At 37.0% G+C, this 19,928-nt stretch overlaps 1 protein-coding gene across 1 annotated transcript in view; it reads left to right on the top strand.

Annotated features, from left to right (window-relative positions):
* The first annotated feature begins 12,014 nt into the window (after window positions 1–12,014).
* MRPS9 (mitochondrial ribosomal protein S9) overlaps window positions 12,015–19,928 on the top strand; it is a 59,487-nt gene continuing 51,573 nt past the window's right edge. Inside the window, exons 1-2 of the mRNA XM_033125351.1 lie at window positions 12,015–12,169; window positions 19,041–19,220. Of these exons, the coding sequence (XP_032981242.1) occupies window positions 12,035–12,169; window positions 19,041–19,220 (315 nt within the window). The 5' untranslated portion in view covers window positions 12,015–12,034. The remainder of the gene's footprint in view (window positions 12,170–19,040; window positions 19,221–19,928) is intronic.

Here is a 19,928-nt window from a genome sequence, read left to right as displayed (position 1 = left end):
CTGTCCTGCAACCAATGCTAGAAAGAGCCCTACAGGTTGAAATGAAGGACACTAGACAGTAACTCAAAACCATATGAAGGAATAAAGAGCTCAGTGAAGTTAAATATATGGGCAATTATAAAATATTAATTTCTGTTTGTAACTTCACTTTTTGTTTTCTACATAATTTAAGAGACTAATGCATAAAAATTACTAGTTTTTGTTTTTGGGCACAATCCATACAAATCTAATTTTGCGACATCAAAAACTGAAGGGTGGGGATGGAGCTGCATAGGAGCCGAGTTTTTGTATGTTACTGAAGTTAAGATTATACAATTTCAAATTACAGTGTTATAATTTTAGGGTGTTAAATATAATCCTCATGGTAACCACAAAGAAAATATCTATAGAATATACATGAAAGGAAATGTGAAGGGAATTAAAATATTTTATGACAAAAAAAAGTCAACTAACACAAGAAAGTAATATGGGAAATGAGAGACAAAAAGGTTATAAAACATAAGAAAGCAAATAGCAAGATGACAGAAGTAACTCCCTCCTTATCAGTAATTAAATATAAATGGATTAAACTCCCCATTGAAAAGACAGAGATTGGCAGAATAGATCCAACTATATGCTGTGTACAAAAGACTCACTTTAGATCAAAGACACAAATAGGTTAAAAGTGAAAAGATGGCAAAAGATATTCCATGCAAATAGTAACTACATAGCAGCGTAAGTCACAATAGCTAAAATGTGGAAACAACCCAAGGATGCATTGATAAATGAATGGATAAGCAAAATGTGGCACATTCATACAATAGAATATTATTTGGCCTTAAGAAGGAAGGAAATTCTGACATATGATACAACATGGATGAATCTTGAGGATATTATGCTAAGTAAAATAAGCAAGTCACAAAAAAGATATATATGAGGTTGATTGAGTAGTCATTGAAAATAGACAGAAAATAGAATGGTGTCAGGGGTTGCAGGGAGGAAAGAATGGAGAGCTATTGTTTAAAGAATCCAAAGTTTCAGTTTCCCAAGATAGAAGAGTTCTGGAGATGGATGCTGGTGATGGTTGCATAACAATATGAATGTACTTAATGCCATTGAGCTGCAGACTTAAAAAATAAAGATAAGAAATTTTGTGTTGTGTGTATTTTGCCACAATAAGGTAAAAAAGAGACATCATCATCAAGCTAAGAGAGAAAAAAGTTTATGTGGAGAAAGTTAATGAAGAAAATGACAAGAATATGATAGAAAATCTATCTTAGCCAGTTGTTTTTCTAAATCCTCATTTTTACTCACTCTTACTCTGAATTTGGGAAATAAGCTTGAGCCCCTAGCCAAATGAGCGTTTTATGAAACCTGGATATAAATAATTAGGGCAAATTAGTGTTTGTGGTGCTGTAATTATTTGAAAAATTATTAAAGGATATTTTCATATTATGTAGGGAAATATGCATTTACTCTGTGTGTGTGCATGTGAAGAAATTAAAAGCATCTAAGAAAGAGGTAATTGTTTTCAAAACTAATATTTCAAAACCTAGATAATGTTTTATTTTTTCCTTTGAAGTATTTCACTTTCATGGTATTAACAGCTATTTTTTCATTCTACAGATAAAATAACACTTTTCCATTGTTAATATGTACTCTTAGCATTTAAAGTATGCAAAAGCCAGTGTATCCAAACTTGACACAATTTCTAGTATGCTTAAAATCTGATTAGGTTGTTGTGAGAATCAAATGAGGTAAAATATGTAAAAATGCTTTGAAAAACATAAATTATGGAATAAATGTAAGTTATACATTTTGTTCTAGATATGGTTATAAATCTAATTTTGGAGAAAACAATTCTTACAAAGTGGAAATTTGTAAAATAAAACATGGAGTTGTGTGTAATGTTCAATAAATTCACTTTAATTAATTCCTAAAGGTGTTGAACTTTGGGTACTTCAATTAAATAATTGTTACAGTAATTCATTTATAGAAATATGTACACGCTGGGTCTGCACACAAAGTAAAATTGAGGTTTCTACAGATCTGAACAGAAAATGAAACACCAATGATATTTTTTATACGAAAGGAAAAAAAATCAGAGTTTTAAAAATAAGGAATAAGGGGCCAACCCGGTGGCTCATGCGGTTAGAGCTCCATGCTCCCAACTCCGAAGGCTGCCTGTTCGATTCCCACATGGGCCAGTGGGCTCTCAACCACAAGGTTGTCAGTTCAACTCCTTGAGTCCCGCAAGGGATGGTGGGCTGTGCCCCCTGCAACTAGCAACAGCAACTGGACCTGGAGCTGAGCAGCGCCCGCCACAACTAAGACTGAAAGGACAACAACTTGAAGCTGAACGGCACCCTCCACAACTAAGATTGAAAGGACAACAACTTTACTTGGAAAAAAGTCCTGGAAGTACACACTGTTCCCCAAAAAAGTCCTGTTCCCCTTCCCCAATAATAAAAAAAAAAGTAGTAAGGAATAAAAAAATAAGAAGGAAAAAACCCTATTATAAATATGGGAACAAGAAAGGGAGGCATTTGCTCAACAACTGGCAGTTCTTATTATCCTTCACCCTAAATCACAGAAATAAAGCCACAATAAGGACACGCTGTTTGGAAAACTGATATGATAATCATTATTTTCTGATTACTCGTGTTGTATCTGCCCTGCTTTAACAGCTAAGGTGCTCTTTTCTAAGGTTAGAAGGAAGGTATCTTCAGCAGGTATAAAAATCTTCAATGATACCTTTCTGAACAACAAATATAGAAATGGATCCATTATAAAAGTACACTGTTATTGTAATGACCAGCTTTACATTGAGTTAACTAAGTATCAAAATAAATTTAGCTGCCACTATAAAGAGAATGTGCACAGAAACATACTCAAAAATCTTCATTTCTACACAGCCTCAATGTAGGAAAAGAAAATCAAACAACAAAATTATCAAATATAATATCTAAATGACATCAAACAAAAATTGGAGAATAATCAATGTATGAATCTTGACCACTAAAGAAAGGTGGAGATAGAAGAAAAAGATAACTTATGTTTTATGCAGTCATTCGTTCAACCAACAAATATTTATTGATTGCCTAGCATTGTGCCAGGCACAGTCGAGCTGGGGACACAATATGAACAAAACAGACATAACCCTGCCCTCAAGAGAATTGAAAAGGACTTTAAATTCATTTCATCTAAGCATCTACTAGATGCTCAAACCCCCTTTAAAGCAATATCCCCATTAACTGGTTGTTGCAAAAACCATGGCTTAGCTTGCTCAACACCCCTTCCAATTTCTTCCTTTCAATAAACACTTATGTTCCAGGTTCTAGGTAGTTGGTACTGTTTGGAAAACCATTAGGAATGGAGCAGCAAGCAAAACAGTTTTAAAAAATTATTTGCCTTCTATACTGTTAAAGCTGGAAAGTGAAAGACTCCCTTGCAGCTAGAGTATCAGACACAATTCAGCATCTGCGAATCAGAGGCACCCACGTAAGACTTAAATTTGTAAACTGGATTAAGTGGGAATAGATGGGCAGAGCATGAGGCATCCACTTGATCCTTCAAGCTCAACTACAGCTTGATCTATTTTAACTTTCAGTGATTTTTGCAAATTAGTTAATACCTGGTAAAACAAAACAAAACAAAACAAAAAACCAGATCCCCCCTGCATTGAACACCAACTGATACTAACGCAGTGCTTGTGCCCATTATTTAGCAGGATTCTCTCCCTGCTTCTAGGAAGGTGTGAATTCTCATTATGTACATGCAAAAGACAATACATGAATACTAAAATCCCATTTCTTTCCTTATGTTCTCTCTTTTTAACAATAGGCCAAATGTATTTTTAAAAATCTGGAAGTCATGCTGACCCTACTATCAATTTTATCTTCCCTGTTTTATGTAGAGATTAATTGCATGAGTTGTTAAATTCTTAAACTGAACTCTTGATTTTGACATAAAGAAACACATTGCTCTGGTTAGAAAAGAAGTTTTCAAAAATATGAATTTTTGACAAATGCATGCCTGGAGGTCAGCAACCTATATCTAAAGAGTGCCAGACATACAGATATAATGACAGGAAATCATGGCTTTACCATATAAACATAAATATTTCTGAGCTTTAGTGGTCATTAAGAAGGTAACTCTTAGCTCTGTTTGAAAACTGATATGCTTATTTTAGGAATCTGTATTTCCCAGGATAAAATGATCCTTTGAGTCTAAAGTCAAAATAACACCATGCAGGTTTTACCATCTAATTACAGCAAACTATATTCATAAAGAAATGATATAGTTCAATCATACACTAGGCTGTGATATGCTTGCTGAAATTGGACACAATTGCAGATTTCAGATATATTTGATTTTGGAAAACACGTGGAGAAAGGTCAGAAAGTTTCTTCAGTGGAAATAGGGAATGTGGCATTTAGATGCTTACGACTCATTTTAAGTATGTTAAATAATAATTTTTAATCACTTGATTTGATAAATTGAGATAAAAAATTCTACTTTGTAGATATTATAAAATGTGATATGTTAATTGCTTTCAGAGAGAGTTTAGAAGTGGTTCTGCATAATGGTAAAGAAATGAGTTAGATGGTTTCCTTATTTTGATTTGCAGCTCTATAAAACATTTAGGAAATAAAACCATCTTCTTTTTTTTTTTTAAAACCCAACTCATTTTTTTTTTTTAGATTTTATTGGGGAAGGGGAACAGAACTTTATTGGGAACAGTGTGTACTTCCAGGCCTTTTTTCCAAGTCAAGTTGTTGTCCTTTCAGTCTTAGTTGTGGAGGGTACAGCTCAGCTCCAGGTCCAGTTGCCGTTGCTAGTTGCATGGGGCACAGCCCACCATCCCTTGTGGGACTTGAGGAGTTGAACTGGCAACCTTGTGGTGGAGAGCCCACTGGCCCATGTGGGAATCGAACCGGCAGCCTTCGGGATTAGTAGCATGGAGCTCTAATCGCCCGAGCCACCGGTCCAGCCCGGAAATAAAACCATCTTGATCCACTTGACAGGAAGTAACATTTTCCTTTTCAAACCCCTAAATTACTTTACAATTCTCTCATGACTATATCACAGTTTTTCTTGAATAATCATATTTGTGGAAGTATCTTTCCCCCCTTTAAGTTTATAGGCTGCTGAAAGACAGTTACCATCTTAATACCCAGGCTGTTCCTATCACAGAGCCTTGCCAAGTATGTAGCAATAAATACTGGGTGATAAAGAAAAAATACACTGTGTGGAGAGTAAATTCTTTAATTCCTAAAGTACCAAAATTCCACGTTCCAGGAGGGCAGCAAAGTCAGAAGAGATGTTGGGCAGGCTTATCCATGTCTCCGAATTATGAACTATCCAGTTCCCTGGGTGGCCTTTCTGAAAGAATCATTTGGGTCTCCAAGCCCCAGCATTCCTAGCCTCTTCGAACAGGCAAAATCTGAATAGTGTGGCTTTCATGTTTATCTCAGAAAGTATGCATCAAGGGCGTGTGTGCAGCACTCATGGTGGGCCCTGTAGAAAGTTGGGGTGTAACAGGAATGTGGGAACAGCCTGAAGTACGACACCAAGAGTGGTGGGGACGTGGTAAATGGAGGGTGTGTAATCAACCTAAAGCATCCATATTTAAATTTCATACACATATAAACACCCTCCCCACACACACACACGCACCACTGGACAGGCCAAAGAAAACATATTTGAAGGACAGTTTTTGACCTCTGAGGAGCAACCAAGGCAAATGGAATCTCACTTATGTCCTTATACAGAAGATAGGATAGGTGAGAACAGTGAGAAGCAGAGCTAAGTGGGGCCGGAAGCTGAAGCAAGAGGACGAGTGAACTGGAGTGAATGGTAGTAACAGTGAGAAGATGTCATGGATACAGGCAAGAGTGAGGGCCCTTAAGACACCCTTGCCTGTCTCCCAATTCTGCGTAGGGCTGGGCATACTACGGAGAAGTGGTGTTAGGTGTGGGTACTCCTGAGCCCCGTTGCCTGGCTCCGTCCCTTCCTAGTTGTGGGACCTTATGTAAGTTATTTAACTTCTCTATATTTCAGCTTCATACGTCTAACAAGAGGATAATAATAGTGTCTTCCTCATAGAGGTCTTGTTGTGATTAAATGATATAAAACTTAGAACAGTGCTCAATTGATGCCTTATAACATTATATAATTCTCTTTAAAATTTTTAATGTTTTATATGTGTGTTTATGTGTATAAGCATGTAGAGTTTATATAACTCTCTTAGAATTGTATCCCACGGTCCATCTAAATCCGTACGCTTTCTCTGATAGAGACACTAGAGACATGTTGTTTTTAGCTTTACTTCCACAAGAGTAAGAATGAAAATTACACTTCAGAACATCTCTCATTTTTCAGGTCTGGATAATAAACTTCTATTTATTTACAATGTCAGGCTGCATCAACTTCTTAGGGGCAATGCACTTTTTAAGTTGCCTCCCTACGGTGTAAAGTGGTACTTCCTCTAGTTGTCTTAAAATAGTCTGTTTTATGCCTCAAGAAATTCACGTTGGATCTAATTTTCTAGCATTTGATTATTAAGTCTGTGTTTATTCTAGTTATGATTTTATTGATTTCAATTATATTCTATCTTAACATTTTTTCATTATGAAAGACCTAGTGTCTTGGCTGTATCCAGTCTATAATCTTGGCTATTTAGTTCTCTTTTTGCCTAGTTTAGTTGCCCCTCCTTACCTCCACTCAGCACCCATCACAGAGGAGACCTACATGGAGCTCACATCTATGCTTTGGGCACAGGTAAAAGAAATAGCCATAATGTCACAAAACATTTTCTACACACTATGATTTCAAACAGGGGAACTACTCATAATCCAACTGCCCTATAGGAATAACTACTTTCACCATCTACATGACTTTTTTAAAAAATGACATGGTCTACGCTAAATAATTATAAACATGGTCAAGGGGACACTAGCCCTTAGCATACTGCCCCTAAAGTTGTGCCTGTTTGAAATAATTTTCAATGCACAGCAAATGGTGTGACTAATCCATCTTTATGTTCCATGTAAATTTGTTTTATTTTTGATAATGAAGCCTGGAGAAAAGACTCCTGAAGCATCATAACAGCATTGACTGACAGCTCTCCAAGTGCTGTGTCTTTTACAAGAAATATAACTGACAGCTCATAGGTAAAGAGCATATGTAGATGGATTGGGCCCATATTAAACACAGCAGGGGAAAAACAAAAAAGGTATTTGTTCTATTTGTTATTTATTAAAATTCAGTTAATATGGTGAAAGAGATGTATTTGGGAGAATAAATTTAGTTTATAGGCTGAGATAGATTCAGTTTTTTTACTGTTATACAAGTTTTATATATAGTAATTATGTACTAAAATTACCTCTCATAAATATTTTTAAACTCCAGTGAAATTTACATTACTCATTTTCCTACCCCATGTATACTGTTTATTTAGCTGGGAATGGTCAAGATAATGAAAGACTTTTCAAGTTGTAGATTTAAATTCCATTCAAGTTATCTTTTGTGGGCACTTGCCTGTGTAAATTAAGTTAAAAATCTTGTCACATTAAAAACGGGAATCCTGCAATGCCACATCTAGCTATAGACTCAAAAGAATTCAAAGCAAGGACTTAAACAGAGACATGTACACCCATGTTCATAGCAGCATTATTCACAACAGCCCAAAGGTGGAAACAACTCAACTGTCACTTGACAGATGGATAAACGAAATGCGGTATATACATACAATAAAATATTATTTAACTTTAAAAAGGAATGAAATTCTCATATGTGCTACAACATGGATGAACATTGAACATATTATGTTAAGTAAAATAAAGCAGGCAGGCACAAAACGACAAACACTATGATTCCACTTATATGAGATCCCTATAATAGTCTAATTCATACAGACAGAAAGTGGAATGGTGGTTACCAGGGGCTGGGGAGAGGGAAAATGAAATTCATTTAATGTGTTCAAAGTTTTGTTTTGAGAAGATGAACAAGTTCTGGAGATGGAGGGTGGTGATGATTGCACAACAATGTTCTTAATGCTTGATGGAAAAGTAAATTGCCACTGGATTAAATGTAATAGAATCGAACTATGAAATAACAGATGGTAAACTCAAAAAATAAAACAAGAATTCTGAATTATTTGTGGAGCTTTAGGCTGGGCCTCACCTATAGATATAATAGGTCTGGAATGGGACCCGAGAATTTGCACTTCTAACCAATTCCCAGGTGTACGAGTTATTTTTACAGCATAACAAATTACCCCATGTTTTAGTGGCTTAAAACAACATACATACACTCTCAGAATTTGTGTGTTTAGGAGATTGAGATCAGCAGTCCTGGCCCAGGTTCTCAGGAGGTGGCAGTCAATATGTTCACGGAGGCTGCAATCATATGAAGACTTGCCTGGAGGATCCTTTCAGCTCCCTCTCATGGCTGTTAGCAAGAGGCTTTAGTTCCACACTAGGCAGACCTCTCCATAGGGCTGTCCCACAACATGACATCTGAGTTGGCCCAGAATGGGTGCCGAGAGTTGTACACCATGACTTCCACCTTATTCAATTCTTCAGAAGTGGGTCATCAAATCTGGCTCACACTCAGGGGGCGAGTATCAAGGAAGGAGTATCAAAAAATGATGGACATTTAAAAATCAATGCACTGGGTGTATTCCTGAAACTGCTGTATGAAAATCCAATAAACTGGGGGACTTAAAAACAGAAATTTATTGTCTCACAATTCTAGAGGCCGGAAGTTCAAGATCGAGGTATCGGTAGGGTTGGTTTCTCCTGAGGCTTGTGAGGGAGAATTTGTTCCAGATCTCTTTTGTTGCTTCTGGTAGCCTCAGGTGATCCATGGCTTGTAGATGGCGCTGCATCTTTACATTGATTTCCCTCTGTACACGTCCGTCTCCATATCTAAATTCCTTTTTTCTTTTTTTTTTTTACAAGTATTGCTGTCATATTGAATTGGGACCCACCTTAATGACCTCATTTCAACTTGATTACCTCTGTAAAGACCCTATTTCCAAATCAAGTCACATTAAGAGGACTGGGGATCAGACTTCAACATCTCTTGGGGGACGCAATTCAACCCACAATTCAAACAGGCAATGCTGATGCTCCTGCTGTGGGCATCATGCTTTTGAGAATCACTGGTCTAATCCACCGCTACCCCACCCCCTATTACACTGATGAGTAATGTTTTCCATAAACTAAAAGAACTACCAAGTGTCAAAGAGTGAGTCTATGCCAGGGCTCAGATAAGCACCCTGATGTTTTGATCCACATGTAATGCACATTGCATGAACCACGCAGTGTTTAGTCATCTTTGATCAAAAGTTCTCTAAAGATCTCACTTATCCGCGAAATCTATTAAGCCTTTGTGGTTTTTCCTAGGCTAAGATTTTTCATGTTAATCTACAAAGCTCTGCAATTAGAAATGTTTTCTAGGAATCCTTTAAAGGTGTGTGTGTGTGTGTGTCTGTGTGTGTGTGTGTGTGTGTGTGTGTATTTTCTGGGGACTACATCATTCAGTATTTAAGCTATCACACTGGGTAGGAAAAGATAGTAGGGAATGAAGAGGTGATAACAGAGAAGTAAGGAAATGAGGTATGAAAATCATAGGAAAAAAATAACAATTGTACCAATTCACACTCCCGTCATAGCCTGCCACATGTTCCAATGAGTTAGAGAGGATGAGAGATGAAAATCAGCTCTTCCTGTTATACATGTATGTATCTATTACACGTTTAGAAATTCAATAGTAAAAACATCCCTGGATATTTACCATCCTGAAGTTTGTATTTCATTCTCTTGCTTTTCTTTCTATTTGTCTTACTAAATAGAAATAAACCCTTAAACAATATCTTGTTTAGTTTCGCTGATTTTTGAGCTTTATGTAAATGGAATTATACTATGTATGTATATATATGTGACTTTCTGTTTCTCCCCCCACCTGTTGAAACTCATCCATACTCATATGTGTAGTTGTGGTTCATTTATTGTCATTATTTTATGGTGCTTTTATCCATCCACCATCCTCCGATCAATAGATAAGTTATTTTTATTGTTACTTCTGGTATATTGTACAAGAATTTCTGCAGGGTATATATCTAGGAATGGAATTGATGGGCTGTAGGGTGCGCTCACCTTAACTTATATTGATTAGTTGGTTGATTTCAGGAGGGTTGTACCAATGTACAGTCCCACTAGCAGCATCTAACAGTCCTTGCTGTCTCACATCTTAGCAACCAACACTTTTCGTTAGTGCAACATTTTAACTCTCCTTATGTTTATCTTAACCAGCTGACTTTAGAACCAAACCCTCACATTAGACATGACTCCATCTTATTGGACTTTTTGGGTCTTAATGATCCTGATAGCTAGGGTGCTTGATGTCTATGCCATAACGGGTGGTCAGTGTATGAGAGGAAAAAAACGAACAGAAGCTTTAGGTGTTTGGTAAAATTACAGATTTTTTTTCATATTTTAAATGTTTATTGGACATTCTTGATTCTAGTCTTTCCTCCTCTCTTCAAATTATGTACCCAATGTCAGTCTATAATGGTGTATTTGTTCCCAAACTCAAAGGCTATACAGGAAATTTAATGCAGTCGTCCAAGTGTTGCCCCTAGAAGTGGGAAATGTATTACATTTCCTTTAATGTAATATAGTAAAAGATTGTAACATGAATTTTACAGAAAAAAAAAATAAAACCTCCACAGTCCTTAACCTAATTTCAGTATTTACTTAGTTCTTATATGCTCCAACATGTCACTTTTTTAAAAAAATGCTACACATTCTGCTTCTACATACCTATTTGAATCTTTTCTACTTGGTTAAATTTCCACAATTAAGTTTAAAACAATTTTTTTTTACAATATGTAGGAACTGCTGTTTAAAGACATCTATTTTAATAAGCTATAAAATTTGTTTCCCAAATGTTAATTCATGGACCTCTGCCAATTTCTAATGAGTTTCACAAACCTAAAAGGTAATAACAAAAAGAACAAATGCATTCCATTTAAAGGACTGCTCTTTATTCGAAGATTATGTCATTTCTACGTTTTTAATGTTAAAATGTGTTTTAAGAAATGATGGTGAGAGTAGATAGCATTTATTTGCTTGACAACTTTGTGTGACCTTAGATTTTGTGTGTGTGTGTCTGTGTTTTAATTTTACTGATCCTTCAAATCTAAATGTTTGGAAACCCTTTCAGAGCAGTTTACTACATCATTTAACGTGTAGTCCGTGTAAAGCACCCTGGGAGTTACTGTCAGGAGGACAAGTCTCAGAAGGCAAAGCATACTCATTTCTATTTAACACCTATTTATTTTGTTCTGATTGGGTTTCAAGTAAGGCTTAGTACTCAACACTACCGGGAGTGATTACCGGTTTTCAGTTTAGCCTGTTAGCATTATACAGTTAAAAACGTTAAGAGTGCCATGGAACTGAGTGAGTGTTCTCGGAGTTGCTGGAGGACGATGGAGACCCTGGACGCTGAAAAATGTGGCATAGTCGAGAAGAGTGAAAAACCAATGCTAAGTAGGCAGGCAGCAGGAACCAAAGCTTGGAGTCCATTCTTGCGTGAGGACCAGAGGAGCGTCTGTGTTAAAACGTGGTGAAGACAGAATAGAGAGGGAGGTGCTGGCGGGCTGCGCAAGTTCTACGGTTCAGGGATAGCCGGCTGAAGGTGCAACAGTGGACATGAGAAGGAAGGGTTGATTAAAGAGTCACATGTAAGTGAGTACCAAGGAGACTTGGAGAGCGACTTAATTCAAGAAACGCATAAGAGGAAAGAAGACAAGGTGAACGACCCAGTCACTACCTTTCCAGCTCGCTTTCAATGAGGGCTGGGAAGTGGATTGGACACGCCCCGCGGACTTACGCACCCTATCAGGGGCCTCAGATCTCAGGACACGCCCCCTGTTTCGAACGTCCCTCAAGTGCTTCTTCCCGAAAACCTCAGGAAACACGGCCCACGTGCGCCTGCGCAGTCTCTAGGCTCCGCCCCTTCGCCTCCTGGCCCCACAGCCAATATGGCAGCTCCCTGTGTGTCCTGCGGCGCCGTAGTCTCCTACAGGCTCTTTCTCGGGGGAAGAGTTAACTTGGCTTGGAGACAAGGCCTTTGGAAAGGCGCGGCTGCTGAGTTGCAAACAGGCTCCCGATCCCAGGTAAGGACTGGGAGGAGTGGAAGCGCTGGTCGCTGTAGCGCGAGGATGTGGAGCCTGCGCCTCCACCTTCCCCTGGTGTTTTGGGTGCCCACAGACGAGGTCCCTAGGGTCTTAAGTACTTAGTAGAGGTCTGAGGTTGAGAGAGGAGAAGTGGGTATTGGTTTGCAGCGGCCACCCTGGAGGTTGTTTCTGGATTTCGCAGGATGCAATGAAGGGGAGAAGTTACCTGCAGAAGGAAGTAGAGCAACCCCTCCCTTGACTTGGTTGCCAAGCTAAGGAGAGTCCCGGCCTAGGTGTGGTGTTGAGTCCCGTCCTTCCCGCGTGTCCCGCGCGGTCCAGAAGGAGGGCCGCGGCAGGAGGGCCGCGGCCAGAGTTGGTGAATGAGAACTGGACTCCTGCAGTGGCCTGGAAAACTTAATGGAGAAAGTCTTACAGTGGAGAGGTTAGATAGTGACATTTTTCAAATGCTTTCCCCCTGTGCAGTTTCTGTTTTCTTAATTTTCCCGAAACTTTGTCTATGGAGAGATGGAGACCAGAATTTGTACATTTCATTTGACCCTGAGGACAGTGGGAAGCTGCCTTCCCAGATGGTTGGATGATGATGCCATTCACTGATACGGTATCTTAAGAGGTGGTACAGATTTTAGAAGATGAAAACGAGTTTTGTTTTGTATTTTAGGCATCTGTGAGATGTCCAAGTGGAGATTTCTGGTAGGCCCATAGGTAGGCAAGTCTGTAGTCAAGAAAAGAACTAAATGATTTACAGGTCCCCTCTTACTTTGTAGATGGTAAATGAAGCCTTGGAAATGCATTAGATCACCTAAGGAGGGTGTACTGAATGGGGAACAAACTGAGAGACAGGGCCCTGAAGGACAAACCTCCAAGGAAGAAGAGACCCCAAGAGATTGAGAATGAACAGAAGGAGGGGAAAAACCAGACCGGTGTGATATCATAGAAAACAGAAGAATGTTTCAAGGAGGGATAAGACCCGGTCTTGTAGTAAAATAATGTAATGTAATGTAATATAATATAAAATACCGGGTATAATATAATATAATACCGGGACTTATATTAATTTTTGCTCCAAAAGACGCATTAGAGCTGGTTGTCTGGGTAGGTCTTATTTTCGGGGAAACGTGGTAGTAGTTGCTCAAATTTGTTATGTGCACTTGTAAAATAGTTTACTTTTTAGAATTTTGTTATGAAAAATGAAGCATATTCAAGCATATACAAAAATATATAATAATGTAATATTATATATTATATAATTATATATATTATATATTATATATATAATAATATAATATTATATATTATATAATTATATATATTATATATTATTATATAATATATATATAATATATATATTATATTATATATATATTATATATAATATATATATATTATATAATATTATTATATAATAATATAATATATAATAAAAATATATAATAATGAACCCCATGGATATGTCAACCAGCTTCAACAATTATTAATATTTTGCCAGTCTTGTTTCATTTGTCTCCCTACCTTTTTGTTTTTGGAGGCTTTTAATGTAAACCTCAGACTTTCTGTTATTTTACATATAGGTACTTAAATGTGCATATCTAATAGGTAAAGATTCAAAAACAACAACATAGCTTCCGTGCTACTATGAACATATCCAGCAGAATGAATAGATCTATTACCCATTCCATGTCCAAATTCCCCTGGTTGTCCCAACAATAGCTTTATAGTTGGCTTGCTTAAATCAGGATTTAAACAAGGTCCATATATTTTATTTGGTATGTTAAATCTCTTAATTTATAACAGTTTGTGGAATAAATACAAATGGTGAATTTTGCTTAAGTAGTATCGTAGGTTTCCTTGATTGTTTAACCTGGCACCCATTTCCCCTTCATAACGGCACCCCAGTATTCTCAGGAGGAATGAGTTCTTCCCTATTGGATACAATACAGAGGAACCACAGTCTGCGGCACCTCACCCAAGGTGGCCCCATTGTGTATCCCCTCCCTTGAGATCTTGAGCAGAGAGACACGGATGGTTGTAATACCGTTTTACCTTAATGGCCACCTTCTGACTTCATTGATCGTGCTGTGGATCATTGGAGTTCCTGCTTTTTAGCTGCCACAGATGCTTTGGACCCTTCCTGCTTCAGGTATTAGCCTATGGACCCCTGTTAGCCTTCTAAGAAATGTCCCTTTTGCTTAAGTAAAGCAAAGTCAGTTTCTTTTGCTTGCATTCAGAGACCTCTAGTTGATAAAGCCTGTTCAAAAAGGTTACTGTAATCTCTCTCTTGGAGTCCTTGTATTATTTCTATCCACATTTTCTCAGATCTGACTTCAGTCCTTACCTTGTCTCTTATTTCTCAAAGTATTATTTTTGCCTTTTCTATTCAAGTTAGAAGCGGATTCTTCTTCGTTCCTTTTTTATCCAACTGAACAAAGGAAAGTCCACCATACTCTGTATTACCATGAAAGTAGTGTATAGCGCTGGCATGTGGCCAGGTTTGGGACATCACTGCCTTGTCAGGATGTGGCTGCTTCTTTGGCATCCTGCTTAATTGAAATTACACTTGTTTGACCCACTAATTATCTTTAAAAGGAAACATATCTGTCAAGTTGTATTTATACAATTCCATAAAAACAAGGTCTGACGAACATTCGCTGTCATAGCTTTTCACTTGGAAAAGAACCTGTGAAAAATTTTGTTGGGAATTGTACTAACAGTGGCAAAGTGAACTCTCTCCAAGAATCCATACTGTCCTTAGCTAAAGATCTGGTCATTTGATGCTCGGTTCTCATCTCACTTAATGGATTGTACTAATAAGTAATGGACTCCTTTGAATGTAAATATTTTTATGTTTCATTGCTGGCATAATTCAGAACGTTTAATAAATATATTCAATAGTCCGGTACTGATGCTGTGATGACTTTGTGACTTTAATAGGAGTATGTATAAATATCTTTGAAAAGATTTTAAAGATCCAAAAGAGATTTTATGAAAAATAGCAAATTAGGGACATGTTTAATAAAGGAAAGCTCTTTCTAAATGAACAACAAATAATTTTACCTATTTTTTTAAGCCTCATGTTGAAAGTCCGAGAGCTGTCACCTCATGTCACAAACTCTGGAGAATATAGGCAGACACAGAGTAATTTTAAATCAAGTGAAAAAATGAGCTTTTAAGCCAGTAATCAACCCTTTTACTTGAAGCAATGCTAAAGTAAGAAAAGCAATGCTAAAATAAGAAAAGAAGAAAAGGAGCAATATGGAAGAGAGAGATGAAGAAAATATAAAGGAATGTTTACTCAACAAAATGGAAGAATTATTTTATTATAGCTACTTTTCACTGGCAAGAACATTAAATAAAAAGTTGGATGAGAGGTTGGCCAGTTAGCTCAGTTGGTTAGGGTGCAATGCTCATAACACCAGGGTTGCCGGTTCGATCCCCCGTGGGCCAGTGTGAGCTGTTCCCTCCACAACTGGATTGAAACAACTACTTGACTTGGAGCTGATGGATCCTGGAAAAGCACACTTAAAATAAATAAAAGTTTAAAAAAAAAAATCTTAAAAAGAAAAATGTTGGGTGAAGGAGAGTTCTATGAAACAGGGTAAGGAGTAAAAGAAACTGTTAAGGAAAGAATTTTGAAGATCGACTGATGATATAAGAAGCTAAATTCAGAGTAGCTGTAGAAAGCTGGAAAAAAAACAAAGATTAAAAAATCATAGAATGTAGGAAAAAGGGTCAAGAAATAAGACTAAGAGAAGCTGATATATATGGAGGACAGAATAACAGATCATTACTGTAACTGAAAAAGAGAACAGAATAAGTAGGTGAGAATTCAGTGGGTATTGTTTTACTTCTGCAGTTGGTAGGAGAAATACATGCAAGCATTGTAGTCAGAGACATAGATAATCACTAGTAAAACAGAAGCAGGCTGTATACTGTCTAAATTGCCAAGTCAAAAGATAAATTTAAAAAACCTACAGACCATATAGTGAAAGAAAGAGAACAGGAAGGAAGCATAAAAAAGTATAAAGGTAAAATAAGGTGAATAATAAGAATATTAAAACCCATTTGAAAGGGACATTCTCATGTATTTAAAAACTCAGATTGAGTCAAAAGAGCAAAACCTAAATAAAAAATATGGGCAGTGATATTCTGGGGGAGTACAAATGGGAATTTAAAAGGGTTTGCAATATTATGATCCAACAGAATTTAGTTCAGGATAAAAGTATTGCATGGGAATGGAGCACTTTAGAATGCTGAAGGGTACAGTCTGCCTGCAGACAGAACTCTCCTGAACTGTCGTGCATTGAATATACCACTGAAACATACAAAGGAAATACACCGGGGGTGCCAAAAAAGTGTACACACATGACTTGTATTCATCTTTTGTTATCAGTATACATTGAGTACTACAATTTTAGTACATTTTTTTCCTTTCTTAAAATGTGTGTACAATTTTTGGGTCACCCCTGGTATAGGAAACAGAAAGAAAATTGACAAAGAAAATATTATAGATAGTGTGTAGATGTAGATTCCTGTCTGTTTCTTTGATATTCTCTTGGCTTACATCCAGTATAAAGGGCTACTAAAATTTTTTCCTAATTTTCTTTGCTTTAATTTTTCTGTCCACCCTTTACAACCGTTTTTTGGATGTGAAGGATTGAGTCAAACCTATCACTCCTTACTCTGCAGACCATCTCCTGTCCTAGAAAACAGTGGCCATAAGATATAAGTAACCTTATCTCTCTGCCTACTCTTCCTCACAAACTGTTTTGTTTCTTTGCATAGAAGAGATGTTTCTTATTCTAACACCAGTGGCTGCCATTTCCCGTGTTCTGATGGTGTCAGTATCATGTCCCATGCTGACTATTCACAGACTGTATATCTCTAGCTCAGATCTCTCCTGCGCGTGACACACACACACACACACACACACACTCACACACTCACACACTCATACACACAGCCTGAGATGCTCATCAGCCATCTCAGGCTCATGCCAAAGCTGGGCTCATCACTTTCCTCCCTAATGCTGCTCTTCCTCTAGAATTCATTACTTGAGTGAATGGAGACATATTCCCTGGGAGACTCATTTTCTCCTTCTGAGGGTTGTGGTTGGTGATTGGTGGGAGGTGTAGTGGGTTTCCCTGTATTATGAATGGGTTGTTTTAGCTACGGACAAAAACTTTGTCATATTATTTACAAAACCAACGGTGTAATCGTTTTGGCAATGGTACATTTAGGAGAATTACCTCTACTGTATGACTGCTACTTTTCTCCTTCAAATTCATACCTGTGCCATGATTCTTGGGGCCGAAAAGCATTTTCACTTGAGTATGGGAAGCAACTTTTTCCATTGTTCACAGACGACATGGAATCATTAAAGGGAGGGAGGCCTGGAAAAAGTGAAAACAAGATGGTAAAACTTCTGAGGTGGGGAGCTGGTGCTGGTGGCTGTGGGGAGAGGTAGCAGGTTGTGAAAACAGGCTGTGTCTATAAAAGAGCAGGCTAACTATACATAAGCAAGTTTTGGTCGGGTTTTTATTCATTGATAGTAACTGCATCTTTATAAAGCATTGGAAGAAAATACAATTACTGACTCTATGCTCTCCTGAGGAAAAATGAACCATAAAGTTTCATGGAATTTTAAATTGCCCTTACTCATTAAAAAGCAGCAAGACACTATTTTATCACTGGTTTAATTTGTGAGAGTTTGAGAACATAATGTTTACCTTAATTGGTATTTTAATGTTTGTCCTGTGTTTTTTCTATTTTCTATTGTAACTGTGGTGACAAATTATCATCGAGTTATTTGAATCTGATTCTCAAAAGGGATATGGAATGGATGACGGAGGGATGGTGGTGTTGTGTGTGAGACAGGCTTTTGTATTTTTGAAGAATTGCATAAATGATTTACTAAGAATTGCAGCTCTTAAAGTCGGAATATTGCTTAAGAGTGTTTAAAATTGTTGAGGCAGGGATGAGGTTGAGAACCACAGATTTAAGATTTTGAGAAAAGCCAGGACGACAAAGATCTGTTCTAGTCATATCCAGCTACTGAATGTGGAATGGTCACTTGAAACCATTCTTCTGGTTCATTCCCTGTATCGCAGGTGAAATATGAATGCCTTGGGGGGAAATTCCTAGTGCCACTGCTTAAAAAGATCAACAACAGCAAGTGTGATGTCATAACTGATAGTTTAAAAGGATGGGAAAACCCTTATTTTTACCCTTAGTGTATTGAACCCAATTAATCATAAGAAGTCTATATTCAGTGAGGCAATTTCTGCATCGTGTCAACTTAAAATAAGGACCATGGAATAAAGTCTCAAGCTAAGCTAACTTTATCATTTTAAGGCGTTTAAAGACTGCATTTGTACCCTCAAACAAGTGAATGCCTATAGTCTAAGGGTGCTGTTCCCAAGTACATGCCCTTTACTCCTGTGTCTCCTGATTGCTGGTTTCTGTCTGCAGGTGCACTTACCTCTTTTTAAGGGAGTGGTAGATCACTCTTCATTCTATGTGTGGAATATCACAACTAGCTGACATTGACTGATCAGTATCAAATATAGATGCTTGTAGTAGATAAGGAAGTGGCATATCACTTACAAGTATTTTTTTTTTAAATGTGTTGAAATGCTAATAGTTTAAACTACTCTGTGAGCACAGGCTTTTAAAAGCAAGCTTTTGAGCAAAGGGTAATTCCTAACAATTTTAACAGGCGTTTAACCTGGTTTGCAGACTCCTACCAACTGTGTACCATAATAAAAAGACAACTGTTTGAATACCCTGTTTTATTTAGAGACAAGATCATTATTTAATTAAAATTTTTTTTCTTTCCATTTATATTTTCTGCTAGGTATTACGGCTCAGACATACCACAGTTGTAACAACAAAGAAAAATGTGGCAGCCTTAAGACGTGAAACTTACACAGTGGATTTTATTAAAAAGCAGATTGAAGAATTCAACATAGGAAAGAGACATTTAGCCAACATGATGGGAGAAGATCCCGAAACTTTCACCCAAGAAGATATTGATGTAAGTACAGTTACTCTGTTGGAAAAGTAATTGCTGTAGAGTTTTAGATATTGAAAACACTTTTCTTCAGCCTGAGCCCTTTAGCTCTGTGTAAATTTTAATCAAACTGTCAGAAAAAGGAAAAATGCCACTATACTTTGTAAGTTGAAATTGTGGTTTCAAAGAATAATGCTACTCTGTATTTGAAGCATAATGAAATATGGTGAGTTTTGGATTTTAACTAAAAATGGATCCTTTCCTTGATTCAAGGTCATAGGAGCCCTTATGAATGCTTGCTAATGCATGATTTGGAAACATTTATCCTGCTTAAAGCATAGTCTTAAACTTGGCTTTCTCACAAAATGATAAAACCAGTGATAGTGGAAATACAGTCAAGTTCGTAGGAAATCCCATAAGTAAACCTAAGCCCAGTGTTTTTATCAACTTAACTATATATTTGAATTTTCAAAGTGAGGGCATGTTCTAAGTAATTTGAGAATAAGTTAAACAGTATTCCTGCTCCACTCTTGAATTACTATGATCCTGATAAAAGTAGTAATAAATCAGTATTACTTTTTTGCTAGACATGCCAGAATAGCTAGCAAAAGAACTTAAATTTAACAATTTTGAAACTTGTTCTAATTTTTTAAAAAGTAACATAACATCTCTTGGTGATTTATATTTAAGAGCAACAACATCGTTCTATAGATTTAACATTTTATATGATTT

This window comes from Rhinolophus ferrumequinum, chromosome 13, assembly GCF_004115265.2.
Source record: "Rhinolophus ferrumequinum isolate MPI-CBG mRhiFer1 chromosome 13, mRhiFer1_v1.p, whole genome shotgun sequence".
Taxonomy (NCBI): Eukaryota; Metazoa; Chordata; class Mammalia; order Chiroptera; family Rhinolophidae; genus Rhinolophus; species Rhinolophus ferrumequinum.
The sequence above is the reverse complement of the archived record's forward strand: the minus strand, read 5'-3'. Positions and strand labels throughout refer to the sequence as shown.